Source organism: Anomaloglossus baeobatrachus, chromosome 1, assembly GCF_048569485.1.
Source record: "Anomaloglossus baeobatrachus isolate aAnoBae1 chromosome 1, aAnoBae1.hap1, whole genome shotgun sequence".
Classification (NCBI taxonomy): domain Eukaryota; kingdom Metazoa; phylum Chordata; class Amphibia; order Anura; family Aromobatidae; genus Anomaloglossus; species Anomaloglossus baeobatrachus.
The window spans coordinates 901,344,781-901,361,392 of record NC_134353.1 but is presented as its reverse complement, the minus strand read 5'-3'; the positions used below and the strand labels follow the sequence as shown (position 1 = coordinate 901,361,392).

At 47.1% G+C, this 16,612-nt stretch overlaps 1 protein-coding gene across 3 annotated transcripts in view; it reads right to left on the bottom strand.

Moving 5' to 3' along the window:
• The window catches only part of DYM (dymeclin), a 363,276-nt gene that overhangs the window by 309,201 nt on the left and 37,463 nt on the right, over positions 1 to 16,612 (bottom strand). For all 3 annotated transcript variants that reach the window (XM_075327226.1, XM_075327240.1, XM_075327233.1), the window contains exons 3-5: positions 12,826 to 12,878; positions 8,447 to 8,540; positions 6,893 to 7,026 (exon numbers count right to left, since the gene is read on the bottom strand). In XM_075327226.1, coding sequence (XP_075183341.1) covers positions 6,893 to 7,026; positions 8,447 to 8,540; positions 12,826 to 12,878 — 281 coding nt within the window. The remainder of the gene's footprint in view (positions 1 to 6,892; positions 7,027 to 8,446; positions 8,541 to 12,825; positions 12,879 to 16,612) is intronic.

Here is a 16,612-nt window from a genome sequence, read left to right as displayed (position 1 = left end):
AGATGTAGGGAGGAGACAGGTTGTGGATGGTTTTGTAGGTCATGGTTAGGGTTTTGAACTGGAGGCGTTGGGCAATGGGAAGCCAGTGAAGGGATTGGCAGAGAGGAGAGGTCGGGGAGTAGCGGGGGGACAGATGGATAAGCCGGGCAGCATAGTTTGGAATAGATTGTAGGGATGCGAGACTGTTAGAAGGGAGGCCACAGAGCAGGAGGTTGCAATAATCTAGGCGGGAGATAATAAGGGCATGTACTAGGGTTTTTGCAGCTTCTTAGGAAAGGAATGTACGGATCCGGGAAATATTTTTGAGTTGGAGGCGGCAGGAGGTGAAAAGGGCTTGGATGTGTGGCTTGAAAGAGAGATCAGAGTCTAGGATTACTCCCAGGCAGCGAGCACGTGGCACTGGGGAAAGTGAGCAGCCATTGACATTGATGGATATGTCAGGTGGGGGGGTTGAGTGATGGAGGAAAGACAATGAATTCTGTTTTGTCCATGTTCAGTTTTAGGAATCGAGCAGAGAAAAAGGAAGAAATAGCAGACAGACATTGTGGGATTCTGGTTAGTAGGGAGGTGATGTCAGGTCCAGAGAGGTAGATCTGCGTATCATCAGCGTAGAGATGATACTGAAAGCCGTGGGACTCTATGAGCTGTCCCAGGCCGAAGGTGTAAATGGAGAACAGCAGGGGTTCAAGAACTTAACCTTGGGGGACCCCGACAGATAGGGGGCGAGATGAGGAAGTGGTGTGAGAGTGGGAGATGCTGAAAGTTCGGTTGGATAAGTATGAGGAGATCCAAGATAGGGCCAAGTCTGTGATGCCCAGAGATGAGAGAATCTGTAGTAGGAGGGAATGGTCTACTGTGTCAAAGGCAGAGGACAGGTCCAGGAGGAGGACAGAGTAGTGTCGCTTGGATTTTGCGGTGAGTAGGTCGTTAGTGACTTCGGTCAGGGCAGTTTCAGTGGAATAATGGGGTCAGAAGCCAGATTGTAACCGGTCAAAGAGAGAGCAGGAAGAGAGGTGTGAGGACAGTTCAAGATGGGCATGCTGTTCCACTAGTTTTGAGGCGTAGCGGAGAAGGGATATGGGGCGATAGTTTGACACAGAGGAAGGGTCAAGGGAGGGCTTTTTGAGGATGGGTGTAATAGAGGCATGTTTAAAGCATGAAGGGAATACACCAGTTGTTAGTGATAGGTTGAACAGATGGGTTAGGGCTGGGATGAGGACTGTGGTGAGATTGGGGATTGAGGTGGGATGGGAGTGGATCAAGCAGGCAGGTTGTGAGATGTGATCTTGAGAGTAGAGTGGAAAGATGATTTTCTGTCATGGTGGAGAAGCTGGATATGGAGGAAGAAGGCTGAGCAGTTGTGAGGAGGGGCTGTGGTGATTGTGGGCCAAAGCTCGCTCTGATGTTGTCAAACTTCTGCTTGAAGAAAGAGGCAAAGGCAAGGTGAAGGTATCCAGCAGACAGAAGCGGTTTATCGCCTGTATCTTCACTTAATTGTATATGTTGCGCTCAGTGAGCTCTATGCAGTTAACAGGATCATCTGCACTGCCGATGCGTCTGTCCCGGGGTTTGATCCGGCATCATTGTAAATACATCACGTGGGATTAAAGCTCTTGGTATTCAGCAGGTGGGGGAGAAGACAGAAGAGGTTTATCGCCTGTGTCTTCACTTTCGTTATATACGTTGCGCTCAGTGAGTTCTATGCAGTAAAGAGGATCATCTGCACTACCAATGCTTCTGTCCTGGGCTTTGTTATGGCGCCAGAAGCAGTTTTGATCCGAAGACAGAAGCGGTTTATTGCCTGTGTCTTCACTTTTTGTGTATACATTGCGCTCAGTGATCTCTATGCAGTAAAGAGGAGTATCCGCACTGCCGATGCGTCTGTCCCGGGTTTTGAGCCAGCATCATAGTAAATATATCACATGGGATTAAAGCTCTTGCTATCTAACAGGAGCAGACTGGGGAGAAGACAGAAGTGGTTTATCGCCTGTGTGTTCACTTTTGCTATATAGATTGCGCTCAGTGAGCTCTATGCAGTGAAGAGGATCATCCACACTGCCGATGTTTCTGTCCTGGGCTATGATGTAGCGCCATTGTAAATATTTTATGTGGGATTAAAGCTCTTGGTATCCAGAAGGAGCAGGTTGAAGAGAAGACAGAAGCAGTGTATCACCCGTGTATTCACTTTTGCTGTATAGATTGCGCTCAGTGAGCTCTATGCATTGAAGAGGCTCATCCGCACTGTCGATGCGCCTGTCCCAGGCTTTGATCCAGCATCATTGTAAATACATCACGAAGTATTAAAGCACTTGGTATCCATCAGGAGCAGGTTGAAGAGAAGACAGATGCGGTTTATGACCTGTGTATTCATTTTTGCTGTATACATAGCGCTTAGTGAGCTCTATGCAGTAAAGAGGATCATCTGCACTGCCAATGCTTTTGTACCGGGCATTGATGCAGCGCCATTGTAAGTATACCAAGTGGGATTAAAGCTCTTGTTATCTAAAAGGAACAGGTTGGGGAGAAGACAGAAGCAGTTTATTGCCTGTGTCTTTACTTTTGCTGTATACGTTGCGCTCAGTGAGCTCTATGCAGTGAAAAGGACCATCCGCACTGCTGTTGCTTCTTTCGTGGGCTTTGATCTGGCGCCATTGTAAACATACCACATGGGATTAAAGCGCTTGGTATCCAGAAAAAGCAGGATGGGGAGAAGACAGAAGCGGTTTATCGCCTGTGTCTTCACTTTAGGTGTACGCATTGCGCTCAGTGAGCTCTATGCAGAGAATAGGACCAACCCAAAACTCAAATGATCGCTGGGGGTCTGCCTGACATAATATAGCTTCTGGGTCCTAGCAAACCCAATAGTAATAATAATATCCACATAACCGTGACAGCCTGAAGAATTCATTTATTGGGATATCTAGTATGAAATGTGAACAGTAAAACAAAAAAATACACATTTTATTATAAATTTGAAGAAAAAAATAAAAAAAAAAAAAAAAAAAGACAATTGACATGGTAAATATATACTCCAAAACGGTGCAGTAAAATAACTTCTCCTGCATAAAACAAAGCCAGATAAATTCACATCAGAAAAAAAAAATATATATAATAATAATATTGATAAAATATTATGACTGCTAATATGAGGAGGGGCAAAAAAACAATAATAATGTATGCTCAGTAGGGTCCTTTCAGGACCAGTTTTCCCAAAAGATTCCCAAACCCCCAATAAAATTCTGCAAAGGAGTAATAAAAAAAAAAAAAAAAGAAAAAAAAAAACGGGGGTGGAGGACAAGTTTGATTTTCACTTGTCTAACTTGTCTATAGCCATTCTTTTACTGCCACCTACTGGACACTTATGGAATTACAACTCCTTTTCTTGCACTATGTTGCAGATGGCGGCTTTTATATTTTGTATCACATGGCGATTACTCTGGGGATTTTTCAATAGACGTAGGTTATTATTATTATTTATTGTTGCTAATAGCATAACGGCACATGATATTTTGAGGTCCCCTATGTACTAGAAACCGCTGTTATAGTTACATACGCTGATGGCGGCATTATATTGAAGCCTTAGAAGTTCCAATGTGAAGTATCTGTGTACAAGACTTTTATTCTGCAGTGTATCATAGACTAGTCTGGCGGGGCGGTGGTGGCCCGGTCCTCTATTCACGCCTCCCTGGGTGTGCAAAGGTTACCAAATATCATACCCATCAAATCCACCACAATTCAGCAAGAACGACTCCTATGTGATATAGATATAGATATATATAGATATATATATATATATATATATATATATATATATATATATATATATATATATATATATATATCTATATATATATCTATATATATAGATATATATATATCTATATATATATCTATCTATATCTATATCTATATATATGTATATATGGATATATATATATATCTATATCTATATCTATATATATATATATATATATCTATATATATATATCTATATATATATATATCTATATATATCTATATATATATCTATCTATATCTATATCTATATATATGTATATATGGATATCTATATATATCTATATCTATATATATATATATCTATATCTATATATATATATATATATATATATATATATATATATATATATCTATATATATATATATATATATCTATATATATCTATATCTATCTATCTATCTATCTATCTATCTATCTATCTATCTATCTATCTATCTATCTATCTATCTATCTATCTATCTATCTATCTATATATATATATATATATATATATATATATATATATATATATATATATCTATCTATATATATATAACAACAACAAAGCAGAGTACAGCAATAACGTGAGCAATCCAGGATGCTGTTAAAAAATTTTTTTCCTTCTTTTTACTCATAAATTCATTAAAATATAATGGTCCAAGCAATTCAGAACAGCATTATCGCAGGAAAATAGCGCAGATAGGACTACGCGTTTCAGCGGTAAAATCCGCCTTCTTCACGGTCCAGAATCACTAACTGATTCTGGACCGTGAAGAAGGCGGATTTTACCGCTGAAACGCGTAGTCCTATCTGCGCTATTTTCCTGCGATAATGCTGTTCTGAATTGCTTGGACCATTATATTTTAATGAATTTATGAATAAAAAGAAGGAAAAAAATTTTTTACCAGCATCCTGGATTGCTCACGTTATTGCTGGACTCTGCCTTGTTGCTGTTCACATTTGTATGGATGGACTCCTACGTCCTGATCCGGGCACAACGGAGTTAACCAGGTCAGCTGAGGTTCCAGGTGATTCACAGGAGTGAGCTGGTCTACATTGTTGGATACATATATACCATGCCTACAAGTAGTATTCAACCCCCTGCAGATTTAGCAGGTTTACACATTCGGAATTAACTTGGCATTGTGACATTTGGACTGTAGATCAGCCTGGAAGTGTGAAATGCACTGCAGCAAAAAAGAATGTTATTTCTTTTTTTTATTTTTTTTTTTTAAATTGTGAAAAGTTTATTCAGAGGGTCATTTATTATTCAACCCCTCAAACCACCAGAATTCTGTTTGGTTCCCCTAAAGTATTAAGAAGTATTTCAGGCACAAAGAACAATGAGCTTCACATGTTTGGATTAATTATCTCTTTTTCCAGCCTTTTCTGTCTAATTAAGACCCTCCCCAAACTTGTGAACACCACTCATACTTGGTCAACATGGGAAAGACAAAAGGAGCATTCCAAGGCCATCAGAGACAAGATCGTGGAGGGTCACAAGGCTGGCAAGGGGTACAAAACCCTTTCCAAGGAGTTGGGCCTACCTGTCTCCACTGTTGGGAGCATCATCCGGAAGTGGAAGGCTTATGGAACTACTGTTAGCCTTCCACGGCCTGGACAGCCTTTGAAAGTTTCCACCCGTGCCGAGGCCAGGCTTGTCCGAAGAGTCAAGGCTAACCCAAGGACAACAAGGAAGGAGCTCCGGGAAGATCTCATGGCAGTGGGGACATTGGTTTCAGTCAATACCATAAGTAACGTACTCCACCGCAATGGTCTCCGTTCCAGACGAGCCCGTAAGGTACTTTAACTTTCAAAGCGTCATGTCAAGGCTAGTCTACAGTTTGCTCATGATCACTTGGAGGACTCTGAGACAGACTGGTTCAAGGTTCTCTGGTCTGATGAGACCAAGATCGAGATCTTTGGTGCCAACCACACACGTGACGATTGAAGACTGGATGGTACTGCATACGACCCCAAGAATACCATCCCTACAGTCAAGCATGGTGGTGTCAGCATCATGCTGTGGGGCTGTTTCTCAGCCAAGGGGCCTGGCCATCTGGTCCGCATCCATGGGAAGATGGATAGCACGGTCTACCTGGAGATTTTGGCCAAGAACCTCCGCTCCTCCATCAAGGATCTTAAGATGGGTCATCATTTCATCTTCCAACAAGACAACGACCCAAAGCACACAGCCAAGAAAACCAAGGCCTGGTTCAAGAGGGAAAAAATCAAGGTGTTGCAGTGGCCTAGTCAGTCTCCTGACCTTAACCCAATTGAAAACTTGTGGAAGGAGCTCAAGATTAAAGTCCACATGAGACACCCAAAGAACCTAGATAACTTGGAGAAGATCTGCATGGAGGAGTGGGCCAAGATAACTCCAGAGACCTGTGCCGGCCTGATCAGGTCTTATAAAAGACGATTATTAGCTGTAATTGCAAACAAGGGTTATTCCACAAAATATTAAACCTAGGGGTTGAATAATAATTGACCCACACTTTTCACGTTGAAAATTTATTAAAATTTAACTGAGCAACATAACTTGTTGGTTTGTAAGATTTATGCATCTGTTAATAAATCCTGCTCTTATTTGCATCTTATCAAACCTGCTAAATCTGCAGGGGGTTGAATACTACTTGTAGGCACTGTATATATAACACACACACACACACACACACACACACACACACACACACATTTATCTATATACATATATATATCTATATATAATAAATGCAAAGCAATGGGAAGAAATGTAAAACCCATTGTTTTGAGGTTGGTCATAGACACAAGATGGTTGTGGCCATGATCTTTTTCTGGGTAGAAATATATAGAGCGGCCTCTGACCAATATAAGTGGATAATCTGACCCCAAAATACCCTCCGACCTGCCAATGGCCACTATGGAGGGAGATGAGCGATTACAAGGCACAAGTGGCGCTTGCTCATCTCCCTCCACAGAGGACGTCTTGTCCTCTCTGCACCTCTATTGAGACAGAACATAAAATCAGCAGGTCGAAATTCGGGCAGTAAAATAAAATGATTTCCCACCAGCAGATGGCAACTGCCATTGCGCTGGTGACCAGTATACAACAGGATGGGGCTCAGCGCTCACCGTATGATCCGGGGTCCGTCTTCTGATATGAGAAGTGGAGCAGCAGCTCTTCCTCGGACACGTGGGTGATGAACACTTTCAGGAGGCAGCAGATGATGAACAGGGCGTTGTGGGCTTGCCAGATGAACAGTTGGCTGCAGGGAAGAAATAGCAATCATTTATACCACGCATAGGGCTCTGGTCATATCTGATGCCTAACAATGGAGTGCTCAGATGCTCCATGATCAGAACTCTGCACGGCCCCAGGCTGGAAGACCGCCCGGCACGCCACCGGGCTGGAGGAACGCTCCGCGCGGCCCCGGGCGCGGGAGGACCGCCCGGCGCGGCCCCGGGGGCGGGAGGACCGCCCGGCGCGGCCCCGGGGGCGGGAGGACCGCCCGGCGCGGCCCCGGGGGCGGGAGGACCGCCCGGCGCAGCCCCGGGGGCGGGAGGACCGCCCGGCGCAGCCCCGGGGGCGGGAGGACCGCCCGGCGCAGCCCCGGGGGCGGGAGGACCGCCCGGCGCGGCCCCGGGGGCGGGAGGACCGCCCGGCGCGGCCCCGGGGGCGGGAGGACCGCCCGGCGCGGCCCCGGGGGCGGGAGGACCGCCCGGCGCGGCCCCGGGGGCGGGAGGACCGCCCGGCGCGGCCCCGGGGGCGGGAGGACCGCCCGGCGCGGCCCCGGGGGCGGGAGGACCGCCCGGCGCGGCCCCGGGGGCGGGAGGACCGCCCGGCGCGGCCCCGGGGGCGGGAGGACCGCCCGGCGCGGCCCCGGGCGGGAGGAACGCTCAGCACTGCACAAGACTGGAGCGTGTTTGCACATGGTGTAAATCCTGCATTGTGCAAAAAAATAAATAAATAAATAAATAAATAAATAAATAAATAAATAAAAGGATGTGATTTAATGAAAGCTCCTGACATCTTTAAACTGTGTGGGTTTTTTGTGTGATTTTTTTCCCTATGGGCTTTTATGTGGCTATTGAAAAAAATCTGTGTAAAAAATGCAGTTGCCCTTTTATGTGCAGGATCCCAGCGTTTATGCAAGAGGGGCCTCAGCCCTATCCTCCTCCAACCTCCCAGACACTGAACAAGCAGCAGCTGTCACACCTCTCCATTCACACCCTGTGGTCAGATATGCAGACACTGAACGGAGCGGCGGTCTTGCATGTGCTGCTCTACTGGACTGAAGGAAATCCAGACAGGGGTCTCAGGATGCTGGTTTTTGTGATAGATGGGGACCCCCAACAGGGGTGTAAGACGGCTGTGTGTCCTCTGGATAGGTGAATGTATTTTTTGGGACAACCCATATAACGATGGCACAATTAACTCTACTTTTTAACCTCCCGTCTTGGAGACTCTTCATTAGCTCCAGTCTCTGAAACATAAGAAATCACGGTTCTCCAGTTTCGGAGCCTCCCGACCTTGGGACCAGTTGCCGATCGGAAGGAAAAAAAAAAAAAAATCTCTTTCCTTCCGACATACAAGGACAGGAGGTTTGGGATGGGGATTATTAACGGCTTTATAATGAACCTACATATAACGAGGAGGCGCTATCTGCCAGGTGGGGGTTCACTTACTTCTCACATTCTGCCGATATCTTCAGCTCTTTCGTCCTTGACAAGAAAACTCTAATTAGAGCGCTGAGGTTTCCGGTCCTCGGGTTGTTCTCAACTTCAAAAAAAAAAAACGCCACAGATTAGAGCTCGGGCGGTGATCGAGGATGAGGCACCGGTGACCCTGAAGACGTGGACACGATCATTTCTTCCTGTTACACCCCTGACCCCATAATAACACACAGCCCCTGCGCTCTTCTCCTAAAAAGTCGGGTGGTCCTATATAACCGCTTGTGAGCCGCCTTTAGGGGGTGCTATAAAAGGCAGAGAGTCCCCCCTTACAGGGTATTCTTTTTTTAGGCTCTGTGTGCACTAGGCCGTTTTGCCCGCGGATTTACCCTCGGATTTGCCGCGGAAATTTCTTGAGAAATGTCTGCAATCTTTGTGCAGACATTTCCCAGCAAATCCTATGAGAAAAAAAAAATAGCTGTGCGCACGCTGCGGATTTTTCTCAAGAAATTTCCTTGAGAAAATTTTCTCGAGAAACTTTCTTGAGAAAATGAGCATGTCCATTATTTTCCGCAGGTACCTGCGGTATACCCCCGGTATTTCACTCCATTCACTGTAATGTAATCGCGAAATTCCGGGGGTATACCGCAGATAGCAAGTGATGTGCGGTATACCCCCGGTATAGCCGCGATTTACCTGCGGTAATGTACATCGCTGCCTGTGGTTTTGCAGGAAGTGATGTCATTATGCCAGGAAGAGGAAGCGGAGCAGAGTAAACACAGACGTCACACTCCCTGGACGCCGCACAGAAGCGCTTCCGTGTGACGTCCGGCGGGTGCCCGTGCAGTGTGTGTCCCACTCCAGCCTCGCGGCTGCCTGCCCTGCAGTGTGTCAGTGTCTGCCCGCAGTGTCAGCAGCTTGTCACCCTAAAAACAAAAAACAAAAAAGTGAGCTGGAGTATGAGATGATACACATGGAGCTTGTGAGCTCATGTTCACACTGGCCATAAGACAAAGAGAAACCAAGGGAAAAAAAAATTGGTGAAAACATACCCTGCTGTAACTAAATAAAAGCATAGTGCATATAAACATAGGGTACTTAGTAAACACTGTTTTTTGATCAAAAAAAGCATAAAGCTATCCCACCAACGCCAAGGTGTACCCAGTTGGGATAGTACCTACACTCTCTAATATTAAAACCTTACCATGGGTCTAAAATAGGCCTCAATGTGGCTAAGGGCTGAGAGTGACCGGGTCCCAACAGGACACACAGTCAGGGGGATTCACAGAATGAAATGCCCAGCTCGCTGAGAAGGGGGCCACTCCCTGTTTGTACTGAATACAAAAAAACTACATAAAAACAAAAAAGTGAGCTGGAGTATGAGATGATACACATGGTCACTCTCAGCCCTTAGCCACATTGAGGCCTATTTTAGACCCATGGTAAGGTTTTAATATTAGAGAGTGTAGGTACTATCCCAACTGGGTACACCTTGGCGTTGGTGGGATAGCTTTATGCTTTTTTTGATCAAAAAACAGTGTTTACTAAGTACCCTATGTTTATATGCACTATGCTTTTATTTAGTTACAGCAGGGTATGTTTTCACCATTTTTTTTTCCCTTGGTTTCAGCTTGTCACCCTGCAGTGTCAGTGTCTACCCGCAGTATCGGCAGCTCAGGCAGACACTGACACACAGCAGTGCGTGCAGCCGCGGGGATGACGATCGCTGCTGTCAGGAGGTGAGATCATTACCTGCTGTGACGATCTCCTGCCTCCTGACGTCACCGCTGTCACTGCTGTCTATGCCCGTCTCGCGGGCGGCCCGAGACTGTCACTAGCGGTGACGTCACGGGCTCTCGCGATACTTCTGACAACGCGGCGGGCATAGAAGTCAGTGACAGCGCTGACGTCAGCAGTACAGGAGATGATCACAGCAGGTAATGATTTCATCTATGCTCCTGATGGCAGCACTCGTCATCCCCTGCAGTGACCTGGGCTATTGATGTTAGCTCAGGTCACTGCATTGCTCCCCCAGCCGATGGTGAGCATTCTGTTCTTCATTGACTGTGACAGCGACTATGGAATGGATCGCCGTGCCCCCCCCCCCCCCCTTATTGGATTACGTCGGACGTGGAATTGATTGTTCTTTTCAATAAATTGGTGAAAGAGGGAATGTTTTGGGGAGTGTTTTTTCAAATAAAACTTTTTTTGTTGTCTATTTTTTTATTTCTTACTGACTGGGTTGGTGATGTCGGGTATCTGATAGACGCCTGACTTCACCAACCCCAAGGCTTGATGCCAGGTGACATTACAAATCTGGCATCAACCCCATATATTACCTCGCTTGCCAACGCACCAGGGCAACGGGATGAGTTGTGGCGAAGCGCCAGGATTGGCACGTCTAATGGATGCGCCACTTCTGGGGCGGCTGCGGCCTGCTATTTTTAGGCTGGGGAGTGTCCAATAACAGTGGACCTCCCTAGTCGGAGAATACCAGACCACAGCTGTCCGCTATACCTTGGCTGGTGATCCAATTTGGGGGGGGACCCCACGCTTTTTGTTTTAAATTATTTATTTAATGTAAAATAACAGCGTGGGGTGCCCTCTATTTTGGATTACCAGCCAAGGTGAAGCTGCCAGCTGTGGTTTGCAGGCTGCAGCCATCTGCTTTACCCTAGCTGGCTACAAAAGATGGGGGGACCTAACGTGTTTTTTTTTTATTATTTATTTATTTTATGGCTAAATACAAGGCTAAGCACCCTTAAGTGCCACATGAAAGTCACTAAAGGGTGCCAGCTTAGAAAATGCAGGGAGGTGGGACATTATATAGGTCTTTCTCATCTATCTATCTATTCAGCTATCCATCTTTCACTCCATCCATTATCTGTCTATCGATTATCTAAATTATTTATTGCAAAACCGCAGGGACCAACCTGCGGCAAATCCGCATGCGTTTTCCCCGCGGATTCTTCTGCAGGTGCGGAAATCTTCAACTCCCAGAAGTTTCTCAAGAAATTTTCTTGAGAAAAATCACTTTTCTAGTGCGCACAGAGCCTTAGGGTTACATAGATCTACGCTCCTCACTGAGACAAGTCTCCTTTTTTGATCATGTCATTAGTATCACCTGAGAAGGGTCCGTCACCCCGTCTGACGACCCTAAAGCTTTCTTTAAGGCGTTCCTTTGTCTTCCCTCCTATGAATGGATAAATAATGGCGTTATCGAGTAGTTTTTGCTCGCTCTGCAGATATCTGCAATGAGTGTGAGCAGCGCTGAGACACATCTTGATGGCGGAAATGTTCACGTGCTGCTGTGCACACAGTTATACATTTCCAGGAGGAACAATAGAGGAACGCCCCATATTTTTTTTGTTTTTCTTTCATCAAAGTCACTCAATTTCTGCCTAATAAACCATAATTAAGTCTCCATTTACATTGTGATTTCAGGGTACAGCAGATATACCCAGCAGGAGGAATGTCCACCACTGATGGATGCCACAATATTGGAAAAAAGAGGCAAAAAGAACCTATTATTTTCAATGTTTTTGTGATACTGTATAAAACGTGATGCAGATTAGTTGTGGGCCAGGACCCGAGACCCCCAAACAACCAACAGACTGACTGAGAAAGTCTATGGGCCGTGCACAACTGAGCGCCTGCCTGGCTGCTGAAGTGGGCACGCTTTTGGGCGACCTGTGGGCATCTCCTGATCCGGACCGTCACCGATTGGCAGCATATAGAAACATGTCCGCCTACAGCTTTCTGGGACTGCCTGGTGCTTAAAGGGAAGTGGTCATCACTTTTTTGGCTTATAAGCTGCGGCTACCACCACTGGGCTCTTATATACAGAATTCTAACATGCTGTATATAAGAGCCCGGGCCGGGGGTATAACATAAAAAACACTTTATAATACTTACCTTAACGGTCGCGCGGTTGGCCAGATGGGCGTCTCCGTTCTCTGGTGCCGGTGCCTCCTCTTTCAGCCATCTTCGTCCTCCTTCTGACTCCTGTGTGCATGATACGTCTACGTAATCCACACTCGCCGATCCTGCGCAGGCGCACTACAACACTTTGATCTGCCCTGCTCAGGACCTGAATACCGGCAAGTGTAGATGACGTCAGACGCGTCATGCACCGCAGCTAGAGAAGGAGGACGAAGATGGCCGAAAGAGGCGGCGCCAGGAACCAGACAACAGAGAGACGCCCATCTGGTCAACTGAGCGACCTGGGCTCTTGTATACAGCATGTTAGAATACTGTATATAGGAGCCCAGTGGTGGTGGCCGCAGCTTATAGGCCAAAAAAGTGGTGACAGGTTCCCTTTAAGTGGCCGGTCCGATCCTTTATGACACTTTCCATTTATCTGTACATCACATCCATCGTGCACATAAACTTACTTAACGACTTGCAAATGGAAATGGTCGCTTCTTCCAAAAGTTTGGAGTCCGTACTGAAAAGACAGAAGAGAAGATGTTAGATCACGGAATATAACAAAAGATAGAGATGACGATGCTGCACATAACGCTGCGCGTATCCCTGGACCCCGGGGTCCTGCATAAAGATCTACACAACCCTGGATAGGGGGGTCCACATCTGTCCTCTGTGCCCATCAGACTGGAGCTCTCCAGGAAACCTCCCACCTGCTAACAACCCCATGCACATTTTTCGATTCCAATGCAACCTTATGCCCGAGTCGTGCCGCAACGATAACGCTGCACCGGAACAAATGATCAATAATCTGGTCCGGTCATGGCTGACGTGGCTTCTGGTCTAAAGGCTTGCAAAGGTTTCTGCTCAAATCTATATACATAGTAATGAAAAAGAAATAAAAGGAGTTTCCAGAATTTTGTTTTTACCCCTCGGCTATGGGTTGTGTCCAGGCAGCTCAACCCCAATCACCAGATCCTTCTCTAATTAACAAGGGTCGCTTGCTGTAATCCCCTGTACAGTCGCTGCCAGGAGGACGGCTGCACGGTTCAAACTCATCCGTCCCAGTAAAGGCCCCGTCACACTAAGCAACATCGCTAGCAACATCGCTGGTAACGAACAACTTTTGTGACGTTGCTAGCGATGTTGCTGTGTGTGACATCCAGCAACAACCTGGCCCCTGCTGTGAGGTCGTTGGTTGTTGCTGAATGTCCTGGGCCATTTTTTAGTTGTTGCTGTCCTGCTGTGAAGCACAGATCGCTGTGTGTGACAGCGAGACAGCAACAACTAATGTGCAGTGAGCAGGGAGCCGGCTTCTGCGGAGGCTGGTAACTAATGTAAACATCGGGTAACCAAGAAGCCCTGTCCTTGGTTACCCGATATTTACCTTTGATACCAGCCTCCGCCGCTCTCACTGCCTGTACTGCCGGCTCCTGCTCTGTGCACATTTAGCTGCAGCACACATCAGGCAATTAACCCGATGTGTGCTGTAACTAGGAGAGCAAGGAGCCAGCGCTCAGTGTGCGCTGCTCCCTGCTCTGTGCACATTTAGCTGCACCACACATCGGGTTAATTAACCTGATGTGTGCTGTAACTAGGAGACTGGGGGCTGGTCACTGGTTGCTGGTGAGCTCACCAGCAACTCGTGTAGCCACGCTCCAGCGATCCCTGCCAGGTCAGGTTGCTGGTGGGATCGCTGGAGCGTCGCAGTGTGACAGCTCACCAGCAACCTCCTAGCAACTTACCAGCGATCCCTATCGTTGTTGGGATCGCTGGTAGGTTGCTTAGTGTGACTGGACCTTAAGGCTATGTTCACATGTTGCTTTTTTTTTTTTCTTTTTTCGGAAGCAAAATTGCTCTTTTGGCAGTAAAAAAAAAAAAAAGATTTGGTTTCTAGCGCCATCTCTATGCTGATGACACCCAACTGTATATATATTGTCTCCTGACATCACCCCTGCATTATTACAAAATACTACCGATTGTCTGTCCGCTGTCTCCAACATCATGTCCTCCTCTATCTAAATCTGAACATGTCAATAACTGATCTTCTCCTGTTTCCTCCCTCTCCTAACCTTCCCAAACCCAATATTACCATTTGTGTGTGTGGCTCTACCATTACGCCCCAGCAGCACGCCGCTGTCTTGGGGTTATATTTGACTCAGATCTCTCCTTCACTCCCCACATTCAGTCACTCGCTCGTTCATGTCAATTCCACCTCAAAAACAGCTCTAGAATTCGACTTTTTTTTTTTTTACCATTGACTCTGCAAAAAAAAAAAAACTCTTACTGTCGCTCTCATTCATTCTCGACTGGATTATTGTAATTCTTTACCAATTGGTCTCCCTGTTACTAAACTCTCCCCTCTCCAATCCATTCTGAATGCCGCAGCCAGAATCATTTTCCTCTACAACCGCTTCACTGATGCCTCTGCTCTGTACCAGTCATTGCACTGGTTGCCTATCCACTACAGAGTACGATATAAACTTATCACTCTCACTCACAAACCGCTCCACAATTCTGCACCGCCCTAGATCTCCTCCCTCATCTCTGCCTATCACCTACCCATCCGCTCCACAATTCTGCACCGCCCTAGATCTCCTCCCTCATCTCTGCCTATCACCTACCCATCCTCTCCACAATTCTGCACCGCCCTAGATCTCCTCCCTCATCTCTGCCTTTCACCTACCAATCCTCTCCACAATTCTGCACCGCCCTAGATCTCCTCCCTCATCTCTGCCTATCACCTACCCATCCTCTCCACAATTCTGCACCGCCCTAGATCTCCTCCCTCATCTCTGCCTTTCACCTACCCATCCTCTCCACAATTCTGCACCGCCCTAGATCTCCTCCCTCATCTCTGCCTATCACCTACCCATCCTCTCCACAATTCTGCACCGCCCTAGATCTCCTCCCTCATCTCTGCCTATCACCTACCCATCCTCTCCACAATTCTGCACCGCCCTAGATCTCCTCCCTCATCTCTGCCTATCACCTACCCATCCTCTCCACAATTCTGCACCGCCCTAGATCTCCTCCCTCATCTCTGCCTTTCACCTACCAATCCTCTCCACAATTCTGCACCGCCCTAGATCTCCTCCCTCATCTCTGCCTATCACCTACCCGTCCTCTCCACAATTCTGCACCGCCCTAGATCTCCTCCCTCATCTCTGCCTATCACCTACCCGTCCTCTCCACAATTCTGCACCGCCCTAGATCTCCTCCCTCATCTCTGCCTTTCACCTACCCATCCTCTCCACAATTCTGCACCGCCCTAGATCTCCTCCCTCATCTCTGCCTATCACCTACCCATCCTCTCCACAATTCTGCACCGCCCTAGATCTCCTCCCTCATCTCTGCCTATCACCTACCCATCCTCTCCACAATTCTGCACCGCCCTAGATCTCCTCCCTCATCTCTGCCTTTCACCTACCAATCCTCTCCACAATTCTGCACCGCCCTAGATCTCCTCTCTCATCTCTGCCTATCACCTACCCGTCCTCTCCACAATTCTGCACCGCCCTAGATCTCCTCCCTCATCTCTGCCTTTCACCTACCCATCCTCTCCACAATTCTGCACCGCCCTAGATCTCCTCCCTCATCTCTGCCTATCACCTACCCATCCTCTCCACAATTCTGCACCGCCCTAGATCTCCTCCCTCATCTCTGCCTATCACCTACCCATCCTCTCCACAATTCTGCACCGCCCTAGATCTCCTCCCTCATCTCTGCCTATCACCTACCCATCCTCTCCACAATTCTGCACCGCCCTAGATCTCCTCCCTCATCTCTGCCTATCACCTACCCGTCCTCTCCACAATTCTGCACCGCCCTAGATCTCCACCCTCATCTCTGCCTATCACCTACCCGTCCTCTCCACAATTCTGCACCGCCCTAGATCTCCTCCCTCATCTCTGCCTATCACCTACCCATCCTCTCCACAATTCTGCACCGCCCTAGATCTCCTCCCTCATCTGTCTATCACCTACCCATCCTCTCCACAATTCTGCACCGCCCTAGATCTCCACCCTCATCTCCATCATCTACCCGTCCTCTCCACAATTCTTCACCGTCCTACATCTCCACCCTCATCTCTGTCTATCACCTACCTGTCCTCCCCAGAATTATTCACCGTCCTCTATCTCCTTCCTCATTTCTATCAACCCACCCATGCCCTCCACAATTCTTCACCGTCCTCTATCTCCTTCCTCATCTCTGCCTATCACCTACCCGTCCTCTCCACAATTCTTCACCATTCGA